Raw genomic sequence first — 25,047 nt, 5'->3', positions numbered from 1 at the left:
AATACTTTTCTACAGCCACACATCCACCTTCCACTCTGTTGTCATTTCTTTGGCCTGAAGCTGATGGATACATCAGCTGTAAATATTCCTTTGCCTGCAGGAATGAGGATATTTATATTTTTTAGCAGATTGTTATTATTGGTTCCTCTATTTCTTGTCCTTCCCCAGTACTCTAACTGTACTGTCTGATAAAATGAAGGATGGACACTGAGAAGATAGGTTTCTAAACATCAGAAGTTACATACAGATCCAGGGGCAATTCCCCTCCCACCTTCTTGATCACACTGTTGCAGCTGTTCCTCGTGACCCAATTGATGTTGTTATTATTAATAGTACTATTTTTTGGAGTAATGTCGATGCTCAGAGTTTCCAATAAGGCTGCTTAGCTCAGTGTTCTTGGGAAAATGTAACCTATCCCATGCCCTTAACAGAAATTTTGCCAGCATAGATGGTGCCTTGGAGCACTACACACAACGTGATGCACTACTTCTATGGTGAGTTTGATTGCAGTATTCAAAGCAGATTCTTGAAACATACTAAAAATGAGTGCTTTTATTAACAGTTTTACAAACAGAATCCATTACTGTCTAGTTTCCTGAAGGATAGAACAAGCCATTTCTCCTATTATTTTGACATCATTTCCTTCTCTGTTGTTGTTTTTGTTTGTTTTTGTTTGTTTTTTATTCCTGCTGATGAGCAGTTGCAAGTCCCAACGGGGAGGGCTTAATGTAATAAACAGTTAAAATGTTGCTAATTTGATAGTTTACTTTGCAACAACTTTCCTCTTCAAACGATGGGGATCCCACAAGTTCCTATTACCTTGACTCAGAGTTCATCATGAAGAGTGTAAGGATCATTAATCTCCATGGAAAAAGAGACTTTTTTTTTAAGTAAAAAAATATCAAATATAATAAATTTATGAAAGACCATTCACAACATATACAGTAAGTGTTACATTTTGCTACAGCAGCTGTGATATATATTTTTTTTCTTTTTAGAATGCAAGGTCATACATCGCCATAAGTAAACACACTATTATGAGTAAGACCTTAAATGAATGTATACAGCCAGGCTTTATCTGTGGATAGATATACATTGTGTTTACTGTTTTACAGTTTAGCATATTTGTATTCACACCATTGATATAACAGCTATGACCCTGCCAAGATTCTTCCTGTGCATATATAAATATAAATATTGAGCCAAGTCAAAAAAGAGCAGGGTCAAAGGTTATATGACTTATTAGACTCCTGTAGTTAAGGGTAAAAACTCCATTCTTTCTTTTGCAACTAATGTTTAGTAAGAAGGCTGCTTCAATCGTGGTGTAGTTACAGCATTACATTCTGTAAACAATATTTTAAAGCATTCTAAACAAACATTTAAACAATTGATTCTTTATCCCTGTCCGGCGAGAGCAGACAATCTATAGCCTCGTCGCTTTTGCTCGAGTCTGTCAGCTTCAGCTGGAGATTATCGCTTGTCCCTCTGGTGACGCTGTCGTAGGATGGAGGGAAGGACGTGGAGGACAGCGTTTCTGATTTGTCTATTGGCCTGCCGTAGTTTTCATTCATCATGAATGCAATGAGACCCTCCTTCTCGGGTGCATCGTCCTCGAGGATGCTGCCGTCAAAAGTTCTGTGCCGGTATAAGTAAGATGCCTGCTTCATGGAGCGCCGAAACAAATGTCTCCTGTAGGCCCGCTGGATGACAATGGCAGAGACCTCTTCTTGTTTCCGTCTGAGAGTTGTTGTTATTGGTTCGTACGAGATCTTAGACGGATTCGCTGCCATGAACTTTTCTTCCATTTGTATTTTAAGGGCATCCATTTCTCCAGATTCTCCTAGCACCCTTTTTGTAAAAGCAAACAAAATATCCAGGCAATGGATCCTATCTCCACTGACCATGGGCAGGTCCATTGCTATGAGTTTGATTTTGTTTGGTTTCGCTATGCGCAAAGGTTCCGCCAGTGCATCTGCAAAGTCTGAAAGTGCAGAATACTCAATAAACTGAGTGGCTTCAGGGTCGAACTTCTCCCAGATTTCATAGAACATATCAAAATCATCCTCACTTAGAGGCTCTGTACTTTCCTCAGTGGCTACACTGAAGTTCTCTAAAATAATGGCTATATACATGTTTACAACAATGAGAAATGATATAATGATATAAGTAACAAAGAATAAAATCCCTACGGCAGGACTTCCGCAGTCTCCCTTTGAACCATTTGCATTTGGAAGGTTTGGGTCGCAATACGGTGGTCCGGTGTTCAAAATAGGATTGAGAAGACCATCCCAACCAGCTGACGTTGTGATTTGGAAGAGACAGAGCATGCTGTTAGCAAAGGTTTGGAAGTTGAACATGTCATCAATCCCATATTCCTTCTTAACATAGGCAAAATTAGCCATGCCAAAAATGGCATAAATGAACATGACCAGAAACAGCAAGAGGCCAATGTTGAACAAAGCAGGTAAGGACATCATTAAGGCAAAAAGAAGAGTTCGAATTCCTTTGGCTCCCCGGATGAGTCTCAGGATCCGGCCAATCCGAGCCAAGCGAATGACTCTGAAGAGTGTAGGAGAGAAAAAATATTTCTGAATGATGGTCAGAAAGTACGGTGCCTTGAAAAGAAAAGACAAACAGCGAGTTAGTACCTTGGAAATAATCCCTGATTCCCTTTAGAGAAATCAATGAGGATTATGGACAAAATCAATGCAAAGTTCCACAAACTGGAAGACCCAATATAAAGGAAATGGCATTCTCATTAGCATTTTCATGCCCATTTAATCCATGCAAATTTTGTTGAGACTATGAGCAAAGGTGTTGATGGTAGGGACAGTTATTAAGGGAAAACTCAATTATTGGGAATGAGAAAACCAGGATCAGTTCAGACAGGACACAGATATTTGCAGTTTTTGGTCATGACCCCCCCTGAGCCATTTATCTGGAGTGCTGCTGGTCAGAATTTTTTATGATTTGAAAATATTTTTCTTTGCAAAATGTCAGCATTGTGTGCTGGGTCTGTTTTTATGAACTATCACCAAAATGGTGCAAATTCCTACTGGAAATCTGATTGGTTGCTTGCTTATTAATTTTTCCACTTTTCTAGATGGGTGCTAAGCTTGCACCCCTGTGGCTAAACTCTCTTCCCTGCAGAAATAGAGCAGTTTTGTCCAGATTGTCCAATGCCAACAGTCTGCAGACACAAGGAGCCATGCCCAGCCCATATCTCCCCACTCCCATGCTGGCAGGGGCTCTGTTGGATAGCCTAAGTCCCCTCTGTATCTGAAACCACCTGTTTGATTGTGGGACAGTGCTATGGCCAATGTGATGGCTCTGGTTAACTGGCTGCTATGGACAGGTCCACAGCATCCAGCATCAAGGCTCTGATGACAGCTGTATGCCCGTGATGTTCCCTGGTGACCCAAATCTCTGAAATCTGTGCGGGCTTGGCTGATTCAATGCCCCCAAAATGCAGGCTGATCTCTGGGCAGCGTGGATCTCCTGTATTGAGACTTTGCAGGTTTCCTGGTCCACCAAAGGGTTTAGAGCAACAGGAGCATCAGTCAATGAGGAGATAGTTCTGTTTTCCTAACAGGACACCCTACATTCACCTATACAGGGCTGACAGCAGCGAGACTCACTGCACCTGCCCACAGCTGACCTGAAGGACTTTTTCATGCTGGTGTACAAAAAAGTAAATAACAAAACAATAGCAATTCACATGTGCCCTTTTCACGTGGCTTTTTCACTTCTCTGTCTTAGGTTGTTATCCAGAACACAGGTTAAGTGTATGGAGCCAAACCACGTTTTATGGTCATGTACATTGGAATCAGTACTAGGGTGTGATAGGATGATATTTGTTATCTTCATCACTACCATCAGAGTTTTGGCACTGAACAGATTTGGTTGTCTAATACATCCCATCATATCCATGATCACACAAATTAGGCAGTGTTACATTGTATTATTAAATATTAAAAATTGCTTAGGATCCAGTTCTCTAAGTGCACTTTATTCCACGAAGCCTTCAACTCTGTCTAATTAAGTTTACGTCGGTCTTTTTAACTTTGGAGTTTGGGTGAAAATGCTTCCCTGCCACCCAGATCCACCTACCTACAATAGACAGAATCACGACGACAAAGTCAAAGATGTTCCAGCCATTGGTGAAGTAGTAGTGTCGCAGAGCCAGCATTTTGATGATGCACTCCCCGGTGAAAATGGCAACAAAAAGCATGTTGATTTTGTGGAGGATGTTCACTTTTTCTTGACTTTGATCATCCGTTTCCACCATCATGGTAACCATGTTAAGGCAGATGAGAATCATGATGGAGACATCAAAGGCTTGTTTTGAGACGACGTCAAAAATAAAACCTTGGTATTTGTTCTGGAGGAAAGGAGAGGGTTGTTAGGAAATTCGAACTGTGTCAAATGATGACATGATTGTCTCCTGATTCATCAGGAAGTAGAGGAAAATAAACTACATATGGTTTCTGATTAAAATTTCAGAAACAAGAAGATGATGATGGATAGTTGGATGATAGGGTTTTAAAACTCATTTACTCATTACAAACTACTGGAAAAAGACATTGGGCTGGGGCCATGAATTCATTCAATGCAGACACATGGCCACTGGCATGGCTGCGTATGTAAATTGGACTGTTAATCAATACGGCAGAAAAGTGGGAATTTTATACTACACTGTTCAGTAGGCTTGCAAATACTGGCCAAAATCAAAATATGTAAATTCAGAGTGGTTTTCGTCTGGGAACTATCACCTTTTCTACGCTGGGAAATTGAATTACATTTATTCTATAAATAAATCTCCATCTATTATACATCGTTCAATTGAATTACGTCATTCTTACCAGTGGCCTTGGGATTGGCTTTTGAGGTTTCTTAGATCCCAGCTTTTTCATTGCGTTATAATACTTTTTCTGTTCTTCTGTCATAAAGATGTCTTGGCCACCTAAGTATAGGGTGAGAACAAAGTTGTTACTTTCGATGAAAAGAACTGTCTCCATCCAAAGTCCAGCGCTGCTGGATTTCTCTTTTCTTGTTTCTCTTTTCATGCAGCTTTCATCAAATATCTAACAAGGGTCTGAGAAGATGAAATGCTGGGAGCTGCTTATTGCATGGAAGCGAAGGGCAGGAGACAGAGCAGTGCAGACCATCGGGGGGAGCAAGGCTCGGCGTCAGGTCCTGTCTGCACTGGAGATAAGTGTAGGGCCAGAGGGAAAATATAAGAACTTCAGCCCTCTGTTTAAAGCCTACAAAGCAGTCAGAAACACAGCTCTTGGGTCAGCCTGCTGCATGCCTGAGCATGCAGGATTTGCACCAGACCTCCCATCTGCCTGGAGATGCTTCACTGCTTTCCGCAGGAAGTATAATTCCCATCAGTATTTTCAGGACACTCGTTCTATGGGGAGATTAAGCACAACTGTGCTTTTGTAAAAGTCCCGCAGGATAGTTGTGTTATTGTTAATCTCAAGGCTAACGTGGCAAAGCTGCTGCTTTATAAATCTATCCCTTGCCCTGGTCTCTGCAGTGTCTGCAAGGTGATGTGCAGCATATGCAACTACTTATCTTTTTCTTCTGTTGGTTAAAATTGTCAATGATGACACCAATGAAGAGGTTCAGTGTGAAGAAAGATCCAAAGATGATGAAAATCACAAAGTACAGGTACATGTACAAATTACATTCCCATTCAGGCTGCTCCTCACACTGCAAAGGGAAAAGGGAAAACATGAAAATGACACAAGATCTGCACAGACCAAAATATTAATGCAGTTCAAAGAAACCTGTCCATCGGCAACAAAGATTATCAAAGAAGAAAAGCAGTGTAATTGCCACTAGCAGAGTCAGCACTCCACAGTCTCTGCTGAAGTTTACTACTGGTATCTGAATGCCACGGTCAATTCAGCTACATTTCATAATACTGTCACAGCGATCACACTGCTTCAAAAAGTGCAACTTCAGAATAAATCCTATTAAATGTTCTCAGCCTGAACCCAGAAGGGGAAAAGAATCAGTCTTCTGCTTATCCCTAATTTTATACAAAGTAATAGTACTTTGAAAAAAACAAAAGTATGATCGCAGTATGATTAAATGTTACTGAAAAATCTCTGCACTGAGAATAAAGGTATTTAGAAGTACAATCCTTCTTTTATGATGAGTAGAAATGAACCATCAGATGGCTGCTGTAGAATGGTAAGTGCCTTCTTAATAGAGACCTCAGATATGCAAAGCATTTGATAGCAATATCCGCATCAGAAAGAACTTTCTAAGGAGGAAATGGTATCCAAAAAACCTATGGCACAAACCTGGAGTCACAAATCTCTGGAGTCCTGGGCTTTCAACAGCTTATCTAGCTCAGAGAAAGGAACAAATCAGCCTCTTTCAAAAAAGCCTGGTTGCACCAGGGGTGGCTCTGCCTTCCAGATTCTCATCTGCTGCTTGTGTGGGCACATGCTTTTTTGGGGGGGTGCAAGAGCTGCAATGCCAGGGTTTGACTCTTACTGCTATCATTTTTTGCTCCCATAGTGTCAATATCTTTGAAAACTTGCACTAGGTACTGTCTTCAACCAGCAGCAAAGCTACCAGAGATCTTGCTGAAGGACCGAGTGATGTGTTCTGATAACCTCAAACCACATGTAATGCATTTACAGCAAAAATACTCAGGTTTGCCCTACCAGCTCCAGATATCTGACCAAGATGCTTGTACTAGAAGCTCACTTTTCCCTAAGTGCCGTATTTCTCATGTGTAACCCTTGTGCTTCATTCAGCAGCAAGGAGGATGTACATATACATGTGGAAGAAGAATAAATCAACACCACGACTATGCTGTAATAGAATCATAGAACATAGAATCATAGAATCACAGAGAGGTTTGGGTTGCAAGGGACCTTAAAGGTCTTCTAGTTCCACCCCCCTGACATGGGCAGGGACACCTCCCACCAGACCAGGTACTTCTCTGTCTTGTTGATGGCACGAGGATTTTCCACCATTTGTCCTTCCATTCAGGGCTCAACTCCCTGTTACTCAATTCATCCTGTCAAAATCCCATTCACACCCAGTAGCTACCTCAAAAATTAACAGCAAGAGTAATCTTGTGCCTTTAAAATTATTAAAAAAGAAAAAGGAGACATCTCCTTCTATTCAAGAAAACCAAACAAAAACCAAACAAAAAATAAACAAAATACAACAAAACATGCGCACACACACACACACAAAAACTTTTAAATAAGTTCCAGTAATCAAAAATTAGATCCATGAAAAATATGGTTATCAGTGGTAAGAGCAGGGGAAACACAGAAGACAATTTAGGTTTTTGGTAGACTCATTCTCACTCTGGAGGTGTCTTCTGTGCTGGGAGTTTTGCAGTACAAATAGATAAATTGGTTGGATAGAACTGAGGGCTGCACTTGATTTAATCTCAGGGTCATGAGAATTCAGCACCAGCTGCACAAAAAATGAAGGTCTGCAATGGTCTCAAGCAAAGGAAGACAGGGACTGGCAACCTGCATATTTTTGTTGTTGCTAAACATCGTGAATGCTGGAAAAGTCAATGGAAAAGGAAATAATTCCTTTCCTTGCAGTGACCTACCTCTCGTGAATCCACAGCTGCATACATAATATCCATCCAGCCTTTAAATGTGGCCTGAAAAGAAACCACAAAATACATAATTAAGCATATTAAATAAGCCTATCTTGAAATGATATCATCACTGTGATGACTTTCCAAACACAGTGTAGAGCATGTTCTTCACAACTAATCAATTGTTTCTCCTTTAAAGCAACATCTACCCATGGGCTTATGTTCATTTAGTCATTTAAAATCATTCCATAATGGTTTTCTCCTGGAGACTTTCATGTTGTTCTCTGATTTTCCGCAATTGCAGGGATACAACAGAAGCTTTTAATAGAAATTGAAAACATGGCAATTAAATCATGTGAAGTTTGAGTAGGAACTTCTTTTGACCAGGAGAGATGGAGCCCATCTGTAATGCTCGTTCAGACTGACAGCACTGGGTAGTTTTAGGGTTGCACAGAAGCTTGTATGCCGACCTCCTCTAAAACAGGATAAATCAAGGCAATGTCAAAGCTGGGGAGCTGCACAGATCGCAGCTGACTTGAAAGGAGCAAAGACAAACAGCACCTGCTGTGAGACTGGCCAAGGAAACTCAGCCTGCTTTACTATTCAGTTTTGCCTCTTTTTTTTTTTTTTCCTTTAAATCAGGGTTTCTAATTATTTTTTTAAGTGTTTAAAAAAGGAGAGACTCCACAGAATCGGTATCTATTACTGGAGCCTGCAAAGAAGAAAACGAAGAAAGGACAGTGCTGTCAGCTCCCAGAAGAAACACAAAGAAGTGATTTTTGCTATTCCGTAGCAAAAGCCTGACTCTGCTCTCAATATATGCCTCTCATTAGACATGGTCTGGTACCAAACATACATGGCATTAGGTCCTGCTCTGGCCTAAGCCACATTACCTTCATAATAGTCTGCTGGGGATGTTTCTCATTTGACTTCTGACCCCTTAGTCTTACCCTGGATTTAAAATCGGTGAGTAGATAATGAGGCATTTTTAGATGCATTGATTTAATCGGATTTGCACTAGCATGCATGAAAGACCCATGCCCAGTATTTTTTTTTTTAATCCTACTGACAACTAGGTTGAATTTTCTCTGTGGTCTGTAGGCATACAAGTCCAGATAATGCTAATGGGAATTTGACCAGGGGTTCCCAGGAGAAAACCAGGCATTTGTGTTGAGCTGGGTACATCCAGTGGTTTTAGAAATGCTCCATTATATACTTTCTGTTATTAAATTAGCCCTGAAGGTAATGCTGCCATTCGGTTTTCCTCTGACACTACTGAGCCAAGGAAATGTTGTACCAGAGGTCAACCATATTTATTTCTCAGAATGTAATAAAAATAGTGTTTGAAAGGGTATATTTTTTAATCTACTGAGTAACAGAGATTAACCCCCCATATCAGAACCTTTTGGAAAATCTACGCCATGGTACAGTGTATTAGAAAACACTTCAAATATAAAGTGTGTACAAGAATGATCAGCAGTTTTATATCGAAACAAACTAATTATTTAAACCTGTCACACCAAACCTCCTTAGCCTCTTCTAATATTTTATTTTTTTTGCTGTTCTCTTTCTAATCTGCTGAAGATTTACTGGTGTCATCACAGCCACTTGCAGCTCCAGCTCAAACTGCTGTTCAGGAAAGTTGGACAGGATGAAACAAGAAACCCTTCTGCCTGTGTCACACACTGATATGATCTTAGCCTGTACTTTTCTCCCACTTGGGAGGAAATCTTTCCTCTGGAGTAGCTATTTTACCTCTCAATGTGTACCACAGAGGCAAGAGACTCTACTGCAAGACAGTGGTTTGTAGTGATAACAGATGATGAAGTGTTCTTAAATAAATAAATTCCAAGAGAATGAAGAACTGTGATTTTCTGCTTTTCCCAGTTGTCCAGAAGGAGGGGAATTAAAAATCCACCAGGCTTCTGGAAAGCTTCCCTAGACACTTCATCTGCAGAGAGTAAGAGATACTGAGAATGAAAGAAATATAACACTGGGGAAAGAAATTATTTATCTGGAATTAGTAACCACTTACACTCTGGATAAGGAAGTGACAAAATCTTCATGGGAGTGTTTGTGATATTATCCTGCCTGGAAGCTATCCAGAGAAACACCATTTTCTACTGAAACTGTCATGTGATGAGATTATCTACTGATAAATCCTGGGATGGGATTACGTGCTGTTATTTGACTGGTGGTTAGAGCTGCAGTGCAGCAAAATTAGTGGGGGAGGATCGGTGGGCCGGCACTAGATGCCCTCAAGCCATTTATTGTATAACCAAATGGTACCTTAAAATAAAACAAGCCCTTACATCTGCCCGAGGGAACCTGTTTTTCTAGAACAAGGATTGCAATACTGACATAAAAATGACTGCTGTTGAAGACAGTAGTATTGGTCCCCACATTTCTGAAATGCTTTTTCAAGATTTGCTACTGTTGACAGAAATTTCTGAAAGCTAAGACAGAGTTGCCAACAGTACAGCCAAATTACTCATATTTAAGACGGCTGTCCTAACACCACTATCTGCTGACTTTTCCGCTGATTTTTCCAGTTTGTTCAATTTCATTGTATTAGCAATTTTATACCAAATATTCATTTAATGATTATTTTGCTGGGGAGGGCACCACCGAGCACTGGACACACCAGAGCACCCCAGGTGTCTGCATGGCCACTGGGCTACGTAGGCTCCAAGGGCATTGCCTCCTGAACCACTGCTTGCTCCTGATCTTTGCACATACAGAGAAATAAGCTCTGGGTACCAAAATATGGTTTGTTCAGTATTTGTTTGTATTGATTTTCTGAACATTTTCATCCATGGTGAAAGGAAAATGCAGTATAGTTGTTTAGTGGAGTGCAAGAGATCATGTCACTCAGTAACTTTAGACACACGCCACTGTCTCATGACCATTTTGTAGCTGATTTATGAGCTCAGTCGTGACTTCGCATCTGGCCTGAGGGGGCTGATTTAACTCTACAGCTCCTGGTTGCTGCTTTTAATTTTAATTCCTAGCAGGAGGGCTCCCATTGTTTTCCATTCCCTGTCTGGTAGACCCAGAGTGACAAGAGTTGTAGTGAGACCGAATTGCTGTAAGTCTCTTCCCCCGCTAAGGAGCTCTTTTCCAAGCAAACCAGATGACTGGGTGAGAAATGACTTGATTTCTCTTGGTATTCGTCACATAGATTGCTGAAATTACAAGCAAAAAAAAATATGTGAGAGGTGTTCATAATATGAAGGCAAGGATCCTGCAATGGAAAACGAGAATTCCTACTGGAAATTTAAGATATGTCTGTTGAGATCTGCAAAGCAATTCTGGGAATATAGAACAAGCATTACTGAAGCACTGGGTTGTAGTAATAATTTTTCCTAATAGATTAGGATGTTAAGGGATTAAATCCCCAGCAGAGTGAATCATCCTTCTTGTATATTAGAAAGTCATGATAATAAAGATCTTTCCTCCTCTCCATGAATAATGTATTCCCCTTGCTTGTAGAATGAGCGAGTCTGCACCCTATTTTAGTAACCTGTTGTGGACAGTCTTCTTGTGAGCCTGAGAAGCTTAAATCTGGAATCACCCACTTCACAGGAATGTTTTCACAAACTCATTAATTCAAAGAGGTAGTAGCTAAGGCATCTTCAGAACAACAATCACAACGATGTAGAAAAAAAGCAAAGGCTATTTGGGAAAAGTTTCACAAGGTTTTCAGCTACGTTGTCAGAAAGTCTGCATCTAGATAGCTGTAAGCTTTAAAGGTGCTGTAGTAGCAACTTTTCATTTCTTTCAGAGACGCTAGTAGAAGTGAAGACAGAACATTAGGCAGACGGATTTTGCTTTACACATTTCCATTTGGATTTTCAGATATATATCCCAGCATCTAAAGGTAATTCAGAGTCATTTAAAGAAGCTGAAAATGTCAACACTCAAAAGACAAGTCCCACTTAAAAGCTCATATTTTGCATCCCTGAGGGTTGTAACCAAAATGCTTATCTCATCATTGCGACAATGCTGTCTCGGCATGCACAAAGATGCAGCAATGTGTCTGTCCTCTTAGGCGAGCTGAGCTGTTAACTGATCCCCTGCAATTCCTAAAGCAGCTTGCTCATGAAATGCGAGCCCATATGGAGCATATTTGCAAGAAGTACCTGTAACCGACACTCCTCGGCTGGAGTTCTGGCAAAAGAGATCCAGATGTTGGGCTCCTTTCTGTGGGTGTCATCTTTACATTTATTGCCTAGCCTGTTGTTAGCATGCAGACAGAAGAGCTCCAGGTGGCAGGATGAAAGTTGAAATCAATCCCCTAATGGCATCTGGCTCCTGCTCTTCCTCCTGAGGAAGGAGCCGGCACCTGCCCTAGAACGGAGCAAGGTTTTAGGACTCCTTCATTTCCTGCCATAATCAGTTTGTTTGGCCTGCACAGACTCCATCTCTATGGCAATTCTTTTGCACTTCTGCAACTGGAAACTCTACTTCCCTGCTACTCAATACAGGATCATAGGTTTGAAAGAAACCTGCAGGGTCATCAAGTCCACTTTCTGCTGGAAAACTGGAATACCTGTTCCTTCAGTAATGTGCCGAGATCCAACTTGTGACCAGTTATGTTTTTGCTGCCATCACTGATCCCAAAATAAGGCAGTCCCACATGCTGAATGCAACCAGTATCACCAGTGCCAAGTGCCCAGCAACTGGTACTGCAGAACAGCAAAGAAACCACTTCAGGTTACTCCTTTGGAAGTGACAATTTAGGGAAAGTTGCAGAATTTCAGAAAGCTGGAATTTGGGTCTTGTAAAGAAATGGTGAAGGAATAACTCTACCCTTTCCATCAGCAGGACCCACAAACTCAGGCCTGTCTCCTTCCCTTTTAGATGATAAAGAGATCTCAGAAATGAAAACAACATAGGAATTCATGGCCATCTGGCAGAAGGCTGCTCAGGTCTGGGTTCATTATATTTACTTAACTCAGAGGCAGGTCTCCATAACTTGACTAGAAGAGAAATTCTGATGCTTCCCTAATTCCTGTGTTCTTTAGAAAAGCTTTGCTTGGTATACCCTCTGATGCATTTTTTTGACCAAACAAATGAGGCATCTGGCATGCAGTCATGGAGGAGATACAAAGCTTCAGGTGAGGCGCAATACTTTAAACCTGGAAATTTTTGCTCAGCTAGACTGGATGTTTAAGTAAAAGACAAAGAAAACACTATATAGAATGGAAAATCTAATTAAAGCTGTTCAAAGTGAGTTAATCTACCCTTCATGGGTGAGCTGAATATCATAATTACATGCAAAAGATGAAAGCTCCTACTCTCAGTTCAGCTTTTTGACATGAAAAGAACCAAAAGGGGTTTTGCACATTCTAACCCTTCTGCTTTCCAGAGGCTATGAAAGCAAAGACTCCATGGACAGTATTCAAAAAAACCTCAAACTCCAATGTATATATACCAAGACCAGAGTATAGAAGGCTAAAGGAGAGCGACTTCACAAAGAAGCTCATGTGCCTGTGAAAGATTAAAACACATCTGGTGGAAAGCAAATTTGTATCGGGGAAGCAGTAGGTGTGGAAGAGAGGATGGGGGACCTATGAGAGGCCCACGTCCGCTTGGAAGGACAGGTGGGGGCAAGAGGCATTGCAAAGGGTACTGGATGCCTATGTACGACAACTGAACCAAGCACCCAGCATGCAAGATTTTATCTAAATGATGATGCCATCACAGGGACTTCAAGACAGCAACCTCCCTGTCCAAGGATGTACCGAAGGATTTGTTTCACTCTGCTTACATAAAATCCAGCACAACCAACATTCCTAGCACGTGTCCATCCCTTGCCATCACTAGGCTTCAGAGCAAATTAGGAACAACAGAAAGAAGTATCATTGCTATCATTTTATATGAGGGCCCCATGGAACTGAAACACAAAGCAATTTGCCTTAAACCACTCTGCAGGCCAATGGCGGAGTCTGGACAGAGGATGGAGTCTTCTGTGGCTGTACCCATTAGTCTGTGCTGTCTTCCAACACCTTCAATCTCTGTGTATACAACCCGTTTATCCATGTTTTACATTTCCTACTGAAAAAGGTCATAAAAGTGTCTCACTTCTGTCTTTATAGATCAAACACCGCAAAGGACTGTAAATCAAGATTCCGCCACAACTCCAGCTTTATGCAATAACTTAGCTGAGCAGTTGAAGGTACTGTAACTTCATTTTTTTTTTCCTGCAGGGAACAATGATGTCCCAGTTGATTCAGGCAGGCCAGTGCACTCTGCACAAAAAGTCCTCCCCCTGCACCAGGACTTTTTGTTTCTGGATCCGAACTTCGCTTTGGATTACAACATTGAAAAAATAGTCTTTAATTCACCTCAATAGCTCAATCACCTCTGAGAAGACTACATTAGTGATGCATCAGAAGCTCAGAATAAAACCAGAAGCTGCCATAAATATCTCTAGGCCAAATGAATATGCCGTATATGAGTCATTTTCACTTGAGGAAAGGCATTCCCCTAATAAGTATGGCTCAAAACAAAACAAAACAAATCAGAAAACTACAGAGGTTAACTCAATCCTATGATTCTGATCCATTTCAATGGGAATAAGCAACACTTGCCCATTAGAGTTTACTTTCAGGTGGTCGCACTTACCACTTGTAGCAGAGCCAGGTACCCGGCACCAACATTATCAAAGTTAACTTTAACTTTCGTCCAGTAAAATGTGCCAGAAACATTATAGAGTATGCAGTCACTCATGTTGTTAATTTTTTAGAGTCTAAAGGCATATCTCCTTCTGTCTTATTAATGCACTTCCCAAACTTCCCAGCAAACAGGTTCACTCCCATGATGCTAAAGATGAGCCAGAAGATGAGGCAGACAAGCAGAACGTTCATGATGGAAGGGATGGCTCCCACGAGGGCATTGACCACCACCTTAGGTGAAAAGGGAGAGAGAAAGAAAAAAAAACCAGAATTATTAATGTTTTTTTCCAGAGGGAAGATTATTTTTTTTTCCAGAGGAATCTTTTAATTCAGGAGTGATCTGTAAAGTCATCATGACCTCCCAGCTCCTACTGGATAATACACTTCAGTCAGACAATCTCGAATAATCATGCAATTAATTGGAAATTACTGGGGCGCATCGCTATCTCAAAATAGGCCGGAAAAGGTTTCTGGAATCTTTTACTGAACTCAAGCTTCCATAACGCTTAGGATGTGAACTCTACCTGTGATTAATTTGGTTTGTTTAAATACTAACTTATTGAGATATACCGTACTAAACCAAGTTCCTCTCCACGGTCAGTGCGCATGATTAAATCAGTGAAACCATTATAATTTAACAGAAACAAACAAACAGATAACAAAAACAATAACAAAACACCCTTTAAGTTTTCCCATGACATGCTGTGAAGTTCCACCACACCAACCCAGGCAGGGCTGTAAACCCCTGTGTAAAACCATATATCAAAATGAAGTTCAGAAGGAGTTTTTAAGGTGTGGGCATGACAGCACGGCTAATGGACACCATTCTGAAGCCGTATGAAAGGCATAAAGGTCAGAACATCTACCGATGCTCTATAGCTGCCAGTTTTGAACACAGCTTTACAATACTAGGGGATCAACCAGTCAGCATGCACTTTATTTAATGCTTTAAGTATTAAGAAGTTATGCGTGCCAGACATCATGCTAAAGATGATTTCTGAGAGAAGAGCCCTATCTCAAAATGTAGTTCTTCCCCTTCCTCTGACCATAGTTTATAAGGTTTCTCCATACTCATAGCTTTTGGAGATCCTGCCATTGCATGGTCCAGGCAAAGCTGCCTGATAGCACTGCTGAAGACACCAGCCCCTCTGCATAGATTTGTCTCCATCTCTGTCTCATGCTTTAGAGATTAAAATCTGGTAGGCAGACACTGAGCACTTCCCCTTCTATGTTTCTGAAACCGAGACAAGGTGATATTGATCCATAAAAATTAAATTTTATTCAGTTGTGAATCTGATTATGGGAAATGTCAGCTCTTGTTTTCTCTTGTGTTACTGTCCAATTTTCTGACAAGCTAATAATGTAAAATTTGTTTCCCCGTCATTTTTTTCAGCGTTGAGGAAGAAGAAAAACCGGAAGAGTAAAATGTGCATGTATAGCAGCAGCTTCATCTACAATATACAATACAAAATTATGTAAATCTTTCAAAACCCAGATTTCTATTTTGTGCATTTATGAATGAAGATAATTTTCACACAAGAAAAGCTGCTTGACCTTTTTTGTTGTTGTTGTTGTACAAGCTCATTCCTAATGACTTTTCATTTTTCCCCCTAATTTTTTCTTTCAGTTTTGTATTTTTTTCAATTCCTAACCTAATTGTTTTAAGACTGAGTTTACTGTGATAATAAAAATATGAAATAATTCCCAAATCAAGGGCTTTTTTGAAGACACTCTCAGCCCTTGTCAAAATAGCTTTAATTTGCTTCTATGTGTGGAAATGTTTTTGTTTGACTTTAATCTGTGCCAGCACAAAGCCACTGCACTTATGTCACATCTGCACCCACCTCCCATCGGTAACCCTGCCACAGGACACAGACATCCAGGTTTCAGCAGGGTGAGCCATGGCCGTGCCTGCATCCTGCTTTGTTCCGTCTGCCAAATTATGCTCAATAGCTCGTAGATAATGAAACATGACATGAAACTGGAGCAAATCCTGCAACACCTCTCCAAATGAATTATTAACAGAGGATTTGATTCTTCTCTCCCTGCTGCTGCTTACACCAGCCTGATGCCATCTGGCCTCCTGGAAGCGCTCCTGAATTGCACTGGGACAAGCAAGAGGTCTTAAAGATCTAGATATGTGAGGGCAAGTTTTATCATAAATTCACATTAAAAGTTTAGCTACTAAACTTGCCACAGGAAGGGCTGAATTTCTGCTGCATCTTGAAACAGTGTCATATATAAGTACTTTTAAGAAAAGGTTTCAAACCTCTTGGTTTCCATCAGTGCTTTTATAGGTGGAACCACCTTCCCAGGACTTCTTGAGGGATAGCCTAGAAACCGAGCCACCCCATGCCCTAATTTTCAGTGGTCCAAATCTCTATCTTGTGTACTGAAGGACTGTAATAGTCACCTCGTTTGTCAGACCTGCCCAAAGGTCTGTGTCCTGCTGACCAGCAGTCCCAATCCCTAAGTCCCTCTTAGCCGCTGTTTTCCAAGAAATGTCCCCGGAGTGACCTACTTTCCTGCCCCCGCGTGTATGATGTGTGGTTTTATTAAAATGCATGTTGCACAACTGATCTGGTTTTCGCTGTGATCCAGATCAGTCATAATTCCCTATCTGTAATATCACTTACTACCCCACTCACTTTGTGTCCTGTCAGCAAAGATTTTACATTTTCTTCCAGATGCTAAAGTCCAGATTAAGGACAGTTCTTACTGTGAAGAATCCCTCACCCTGGGACACTCATCACTGAATTTACAATGTCATCACTATTTACAGTTAAAATTTTGAGATCCACCATCCATTTTAAGTTAATTTAAAGTATGTTTACTTGGCTTGGTACAAAGCTCATGCTTTTTATCACAACATCCCGTGGTACCAGATCCCTCTCTGAAATCTAAGGATATTATATCAGCACAGTTACCATCATCAGCATGATTTGTAATCAAATCAAAGGACCAGATCAGTTTCACAAGAACTATTCCCATGAAATCATGCTAACTAGCATTAATTATGCTATTTCTTTCCTGCATGTATCTTGTAGCAGCCTCACCATGACTTTGCCTAGGATCAGTTTCACATTAAACAGTCTATCATCCACCCATTTATCCTTTTGAAATACTGCAATAACCTTCCTTGCTGGGAAGAGCCTTGCGGAGAAGTGGAACCTCTCGAAATAATTCCCTGATGGGCAAGAGATGGGGAGACATGGAGACTGCATGACCTGGGGCAGGCAGACCTAAGCTAATTTACTGTGGGCATGGTTTGGAAAAAAGTGGTGGCTGATGGGTGGTGGCGGCAAATGCACAACATGACTGGTCCTAAGGTATCTTTATATACCGAGTGTATTCACTACAGTGTTGTTTCAGGGGGACAGAGGGGCAGGATGGCCTTCTGCCTTATTCTGCAGACCTCTCTCATGGGATGAGGGGTGCCAACACACACTTACTTCCAACACACAGGTCACTGGCCATCCATCAAAGTGCTACTCTGTGCCTTAGCCTCAGGACCAGTTGTTTCCAAAATTTAGGTACATGAACTAAGTCTTTTACTGCAGTGACAACTTTCTTGCTCCTGCTCTTGCCATGCAGAAGTCCTTGAGTTATTCAAGAAACAGACTTTATACTAGAGCAAACTATTATTATTTCCTTACTGTCGGTGTTTGCTTCTCAACATTATCATGATTTAATCCATCACTGCGCTGGCAATTTTCCTGTGCATTCTGGAGCATATGAACTCCTAATAATAAAAGGTCTAACTGTCCCTAGTTGTGTTAGTGTGGTTAGACACACCAAAAATAAAGTGATTTCATTTTCCAATAGCACGTATTCTCAATTACACTTTATCATAGTTTACAAGCTAATTCACTACCTCTGGTAGCTCAGAAAGACTGAATACATTTCAGCTGCAGCAATGGTACAGGAAGGAAAAGTGATGTTGAGTCAGGCACGGGAGGGAGTGACAACTATGGATGTGTTTGTAAGGAAACTTGCTGGGCTGATGCAGCACCACGTGTCTACGCCATGTCAGATCTCCACCAAGCCAACCTCTTGCTGTTCTCAGAGAGCCTCTCAGAGATGTGCGCATTTTCACATTAGTTCTTTCCTACTTCAGTTTCTCACTCTTCCAGTGCTTTGCTCTAGTCTGCCCACTGCTTTTAAGTTTGAATCCAATTTAATTAAGCTGACACAAAGTCACGAGGGAGCATTCTTATGTCAGCTTAGAGTATCTTAAAGGGGTTTCACTTGAGCTTGCAAATCCACCAGTAGAAGCTAAGCCTTCATAAGCCAAATATAAATTGATTTGAGAGAGTCTATGCCCAAATCACTCTGGTAGTTAAACTACTACAGCTTTTGCAGAAATCAACTTTTGTTCAACCATGTATGTTTCATAAAGAGGAGTGAGGTCATCAGATGGCCTAAGACTGAGACCCTTATTACCTCAGTAGTACAACATCACTTTGTACCAGCTGAGGATCTGCAGTTTGCTTTTGTTCTGTTTTATGAAAAACCTTTACAATATTGCCTGTGTTTGTTGTAAGGGGTGTGGTGAACAAACAATGCAGGTCTGAGTGCCCAGATGAATAGATCCTTTTGAATCTTTTTGTTTTAATACTAACATAGATGAGAATGGTCTGCAGTTACATTTTTCCAATCTTCATCCACACAAATTATGTGATTTAGAGAATCACAAGTTCTGTGGAACAAAACCGTAGATCCTTAAGATTGGCGATCGACAGAACAGGCAAACTATGGATAACAGGTTCTCACACATTGCCCTATTACCAGGTTTCCTGGATTGTCTCACAGGTTAGGCTCTCCTAGCCTTCTGTCTGTCTTACTGCAATGGTATTGCAATGAGAACATTGAATTGCAAGGAATTCCACGCATGAACTACATGAACTACATTTAGTTACTGATGATTCAGACCAAAATTTTTGCCTATGCAAAATTTTGCCCTGAATTTTGCCTATGCAAAATTTTACCCTAAATATACCTCATTATAAAAACTGAGGCTTCTTTGACCTAGTAGGGAGATGTGGGCTCTCCAGAGAGAATGCGTGTTGTCTTACGTGGAATTTTGTCACAGATTGGCTTTATCTTGCTATGCAATCTTCAAGTAGCAATTAGCAGTAACCTCAGCTCGTACAGAAGATAGTTCTCATCTTTTGCAGGTTATGCATGGTGCAAAGAATTAAATAAACAAAGCACCCATCTAGACTGTGATTGATTAGTGCAGCAGGCTTACAAACAGAGAGGTATGCTATGCTGATACACCCATGCCGGCAAAGGAGTGAGAAAGGGAGAGAGATGGATCCCCAAGGCAGAAAAACAAACACAAGATACACGGTTTTAATGTTAGTCCTGATATCACACATTAAAACTCTTATCTGTTCAAAGGAAAAACTTTGTGTATTTATTCATTTGCTTTCCATATCTCTGGCATTTCTAATTTTCCCTCTAATTATCAGTGAAAAAGTCCTTAAGAACTTTCCCAGTCAGTCTTATTTTAATACACGTCAAAAGCAGGGAGCAAACTTGTAGCTTGGTTATTCCCCTGGTATGCCTTATAATTGAGAGGTAATTGTTAGCCAGATGCTTCCTCTGCCAAAAAGCTGTTTTTTGAAGTGAAATATGACAAGTTAGGCAGCAGGATTAGTTTATCATTAAATCCACCAGAGGATAAAATTGTAACGATACAATTGTAATCAAGACAAAGGAGGGATTTCTGATTTTGTTGTTTTGATGCAGCATTATCAGTCATTTCCTTTGGCAGACAAAATGAAGACAAAACCAAGTGCAACAGGGCCCCGTTCCATGCTTGTTGTCATGCATTTCAGCTTTGATCGGTGCTTTATGTACTCTTACCCTCATCCCTTCAAATCGTGACAATGCTCTTAGTGGTCTCAGAGCTCGGAGGGTCCTGAGGGATTTGATGGGGCCCATCTCAGAGTATCCAAGCGTGTTGGCTATGAGGCTTATTAAGGAAACCTGAATGGAGACACAAAGCAAGAATCCAATCTATTAGTACGCTTCTGCCATTTTCCTTCTCTCCTGCATTTCCTTCCTGAAAAGAAACAGATGGTTAGTGAACAGTGGGGAAAAAAAAAAAAACTTAAGTGGAAGCCATTAAATTAGACCAATATGCAAAAAAAAGGACGTTTTTACATCCATGCATATGCAGAACTCTTACCAACTCACCAAACCTTTGCTTCCAGTTTAACACAAACTTTATAGAAAGACATTTTCAAAGATGTCAGTTTTCTTTTAACTAAGCACACAGAAATCCTCTTAACATCAGCTTGCACGAAGTGGATGAGAAAAGAGATCACCGTTACAAAACCAGCACTCTGTGACACCCATGCTGTAGTTTCCTGTATGTTTCCCAAGTGTGTGTGCATCTCCCACTATTAAAGATATGATGAGTCACGTAAGTGCTATAATTTAGGGCTTTCCAGATGAAAGCACCTGTAAGATCTAACCATTTCCAGCAGTGATAAAAGATTTTAGCTTTACCATTCAATTATCCATCTTACACTTACTGATTAGAAAACAAGCCTGCTAGATTGCTGATAGATTTGATTTAATACCACAGGCTCTAAAAGAATTCTGTTCATGACTTTGATTCTGCACTTTTTCACTTTACTCTGGTTCCTGTGCAGCCTCTAAAGGAGAAGGAAACTCAACAGGTGCTCAGCATTAAGGTTCATTCCTCTCAAATACTATTCTTTGAAATAAACTTTGAAATATTTCCAAATCTGGAGGAAGCACGGAAGGGTTTCAATGCTTTTCATGTTCTCAGAATTTCTTTCATAGTGTCCATCTGGTCAGATGTGGGTGGTATCAGGCACAGGACTGGAGCCTGGATGAACCAAATGGTAGTTGAGATTATGGGTCAGATGAGCAGACACAGGGAGGAGCTGGGGTTTGTGTGTTCAAATCAGTGTTCACTGCCTGAATCCTTACCGAGTGAGAAACAAACAGCTTTCCAACACCATTGGTGTTTTGCCAAATTTTATGTATTAGGAAAGGAACCAAAACGAATCCCCACATGTTACAGTAAGTTCTTTTCCTAGAAGAAAGAGACCTATGCACACTGCTCATCACAGTTCCCTTACTCCCATCTTATTTCAGCTATTTGCTCAGCCCTGTCATGGTATCTGAGTATCTCATATTCAGTAATGTGAGTGTGCAAGGCTTACCTGGAAGAAAGGTGTTTTATCGCCATTTTAAAGATAGAAGCTAAGTCTAAGTCTGGGATACTTCTACCCTCTATGAAAAATAGGTGCTTAATGTAACAAAAAACTTGAGGCTCCCTCTTGAATATGGCCAGTTCTGATGGGAAATCATCCTATCTGTTTTAGGATGGGATTAATTTTTCTCTGAATCCCATGATGCTTGTGATAAGGCCAAAAGGTTTGTGATGTGTCCCATATGGAGCAGGCTTTCTCCTTAACACATATTCATTTCTGTACAAGTGCTGTCTGCATAGCTAAGCATTTCTGTAAAATTGCTCAATTTGTTATTTACCTATTGATGGCTTTATTGTGGCATGCGTGTGACAGCAAGCTTAAGGGCAGAAGGTCTCAGAGACATCATGCCAGGGCTGGGTGCAACAGGCTGGATATCTGTTGGGACAAGACAGCCCAGTGCTGCAGAGGACGAAGCGGCGCAGAGGCTGACTGTCACACTTCAGCATGTCACCCTTTAACAAGGTGCGACACAAACTCACCTGCTGTGTACAGACCCAGCAGCTGATGCAGAAGGAAGGTCTTAATAGAACATTTTGCATTTTAGGGGTGCATTTTAGTGCTGTAGCACCACAGAAGACAGGCAGGCTGGATTCAAGGTCTGATTTTGTAGGACCCTTATACACTGGGGAGGTAATGTCACCAGTAAAGTCACAAAGTATCCTTTGCTTCCATGTCCCAGGAAGCAGACCTGAACCCATGATATGATGATGCCTAAAAGTTATTTTACAGTAAGTTACATTATATTTTTCACATATTCATTAGTAATGCTTTAATTTCTCCTGAATCCTTCTCAGCCAACACTCACAGATAAATATGAAAATCTGAGTTTGACTTCACAAACCATTTTAAACACACCAACACTTCCAAACTGAGGCAGCACCCATACACTGTCTTCCCTATTTCTTACCAGCCTTGATTACAACCAATACTCCAAAGTTGCATTAATATACAGCCCAAAGCCTACTCCTTTTATTTACTCTCCCCATTGAGTTTAATGAGAACATTGCCTAAATAAGGAGAAAGGGCTGAAGGAGTTCTCTAATAGCAGTAAGCAAATGTTCAACATGCTTAAACTAGAGCTGTTCAACTAAGGCCTCTTAAAATTGTAATATCATTGGTAGGATTGAGATATCATGCTAAGGGGGCAACTCAGTGACACATGTCTGTCCTTGGTGGAGAGCTGAGTGCAGAAAATGGCTTTAACCCCACAAAACCCTGGAGCTCCTTATTCAGAAAGGCTAGAGGTATAAGAAAAAAATGTTATGATCAGTGACAGAGCCAAGATCTGTACATTCATACATTACAAGGCGAGCTCATTCACTTTAAAAAGAATGTACAGATTTAAAATAAAATGAATCACTACAGAGCACTCAAACCCCATCTTTTTTTGCTAGCTTTACCCAGTGATTGAAAGTAGATCTTTTCAAGGTTTTTGAACTGCCCTGGTGTGTGAATCTGCATGCCTCCTCCTTCCTCCCAAATTTATGTACTGCAACTCTCCTTTCTCTCAAGAGGAGTCCTGTTCAAATCCTGCAGGACCAGCCTTCAGGTCTGAGCAGGCTACCATTTTCTCTGGAGTGCCATAAATGTCACCCTGAAACACATCACAGGTGCTGTAACCCTCCTGACACAGATTTATACAGCATTAGATATCTGTTCAAAGGATTAGGCCATGAAGCTGTGTGATATTTGGCAAAGACTTACAAGGCTGGAGTCAGAACTGAGTTTCAGACAACTTGTTTAAATGCTCATCTGTTTGTTTTGAAGGTATCCCTGTCAAATATTATTTATAGGAGAATCACTAGCACAGAGGCTTGCCCATTTGGACTTGATTAAAAGTGACCCAGAAGGCTATTTTTAGGGAAAAAAAAACAAGCAGTTTTCAAAATTGGTGCTGACTGTCCCACATAATCATAGCAAAAGGTGCAGTCAGCGGTTTCTGTAACTTTTTTTTTCCTGCTACAGGGCTGTGCAGCCCAGAGCTACTCTAAGTTTCTGCATTTGTCCTCTGCTCAGTATTAGAATGCTTCAGGCACCCAGAAAACACCAGCAGGGTCAACGCTACCTCCAGATTCATAATATTGCATGTATTTCTAACGCTTCCAGTATCTGTTTGCAAATGGTTTTGTATTTTTTTCAGGAAAAAGTACCTCTGAAGACAGGTCAGCACGGTAACATTATGGAACACAGGGGAATCCTAAGGAATTGTATTGCCTAGAAGCGTTTCCCATAAAACGCACAACCTGCTGTTGGGCTTGAACCTTCATCTTGCGTGGCACATATGTTAACAGGTAAGCTACAGTGTCTCACCCTCCTATGTACCTCTTCTGACCTGAGATGTTTTATTATTGTTCTTATTTGCAGATGCTCTGCTTCTAGCATCTCCCTTGAGGGGTTTTCCCGATTGTGTTAGATTTTGCTAAGAAGCTTTCACCGTTTTCTCCCTAAACCTTCCTTCCCTTAACTTAGTCGAGTAATAACACCCTCCGCTTCAGCTCTAGGCTGTTCCATATCCCTTTACTTGCTGTTTATTTGGTTCCTCTGAAGTCCCCAAGATGATGCTTTCATTGGAATTTGCTACCCACCGTGAGCCCCTGTGCACAGCCTGGCCAGCAATGAGGGTCTGTAAGGCAGGGGAACAGCTCTCATAAATCACTGTATGGGATCCTGCCTCTACAGACATTAATGGCATGGGTCCCATAAGTTCCATGGGCTGGGACCTCAGTCCCATGGCAGCTCTTCTCTTTTGTTTTCCTCAGGTCATCTCAGCACAGCCCAACAAGAACTCAGCTTCAATGCTCTAAGCAAACTCCTAAAGATTATTCCACCCTCAAAGAGGGAAAGCCCTGAAAGAGGCAGTGCTTACCACCCAGCTCAATGGCACAGTTGAATTTCCCAGCAAATCCCAGGCTCCAGGCAAGGCACGGGTTGATGCTACCTACCCACCTTGGCTTCTTCTTGCCACTGTAGTAGGTGGTGTTTGAGCTCTCTCTTATCCTAACACGTAGGGAAATTTGTCAGCTCTCTTTCTCACTTTTTTCCCCCCATATATCATTTCAATTATATTATATATATATATATCTAAAAACCAATATATCTATATGCAATTTATTTAGATAGATTTCCTTTGCTGGGGAAAATGACAGACTTTGAAGGAGTTTGCATGGCAGCCTCCTGGAGCTGAGTAAAGGGAGAGATGAATGAACACCACATCTTTCATTTTTGCCATTTTCAGTGTTATGCTCAAGAAAATATGAGAGCTTTTAAATCTTGTGACTGCATTAAACACCAGAAACGACAGCCATGGGGATTAACAGGCCCATGCATGGTGTTTTGAAAGCAAATCTGCTGTCATCTCTTTGGTTTAGCAGCATGGGCCTTGAGTACCCATTGTATGGCATTCACAGGTGTTTCCAGAGCAAAATCAAGAAGAATCAATGAATTTAGACCACTAGAATACAAGCAATAATCTCTAGAGAGATCTCAAGAGACTAGCCTCACTGGTAACTCTTCAAAGTTA

General features: G+C 40.9%; 1 protein-coding gene across 1 annotated transcript in view; it reads right to left on the bottom strand.

Moving 5' to 3' along the window:
- Positions 1–667: 667 nt before the first annotated feature.
- LOC121065226 (sodium channel protein type 5 subunit alpha-like) overlaps positions 668–25,047 on the bottom strand; it is a 206,046-nt gene continuing 181,666 nt past the window's right edge. Inside the window, 9 exon segments of the mRNA XM_040547913.1 lie at positions 668–2,597; positions 2,599–2,615; positions 4,111–4,381; positions 4,863–4,967; positions 5,581–5,718; positions 7,601–7,654; positions 14,222–14,337; positions 14,340–14,502; positions 20,143–20,265. Of these exon segments, the coding sequence (XP_040403847.1) occupies positions 1,380–2,597; positions 2,599–2,615; positions 4,111–4,381; positions 4,863–4,967; positions 5,581–5,718; positions 7,601–7,654; positions 14,222–14,337; positions 14,340–14,502; positions 20,143–20,265 (2,205 nt within the window). The 3' untranslated portion in view covers positions 668–1,379.

The sequence above is a fragment of the Cygnus olor genome, chromosome 2 (assembly GCF_009769625.2).
Source record: "Cygnus olor isolate bCygOlo1 chromosome 2, bCygOlo1.pri.v2, whole genome shotgun sequence".
Taxonomy (NCBI): Eukaryota; Metazoa; Chordata; class Aves; order Anseriformes; family Anatidae; genus Cygnus; species Cygnus olor.
This window is presented reverse-complemented; position numbering and strand designations above follow the sequence as displayed.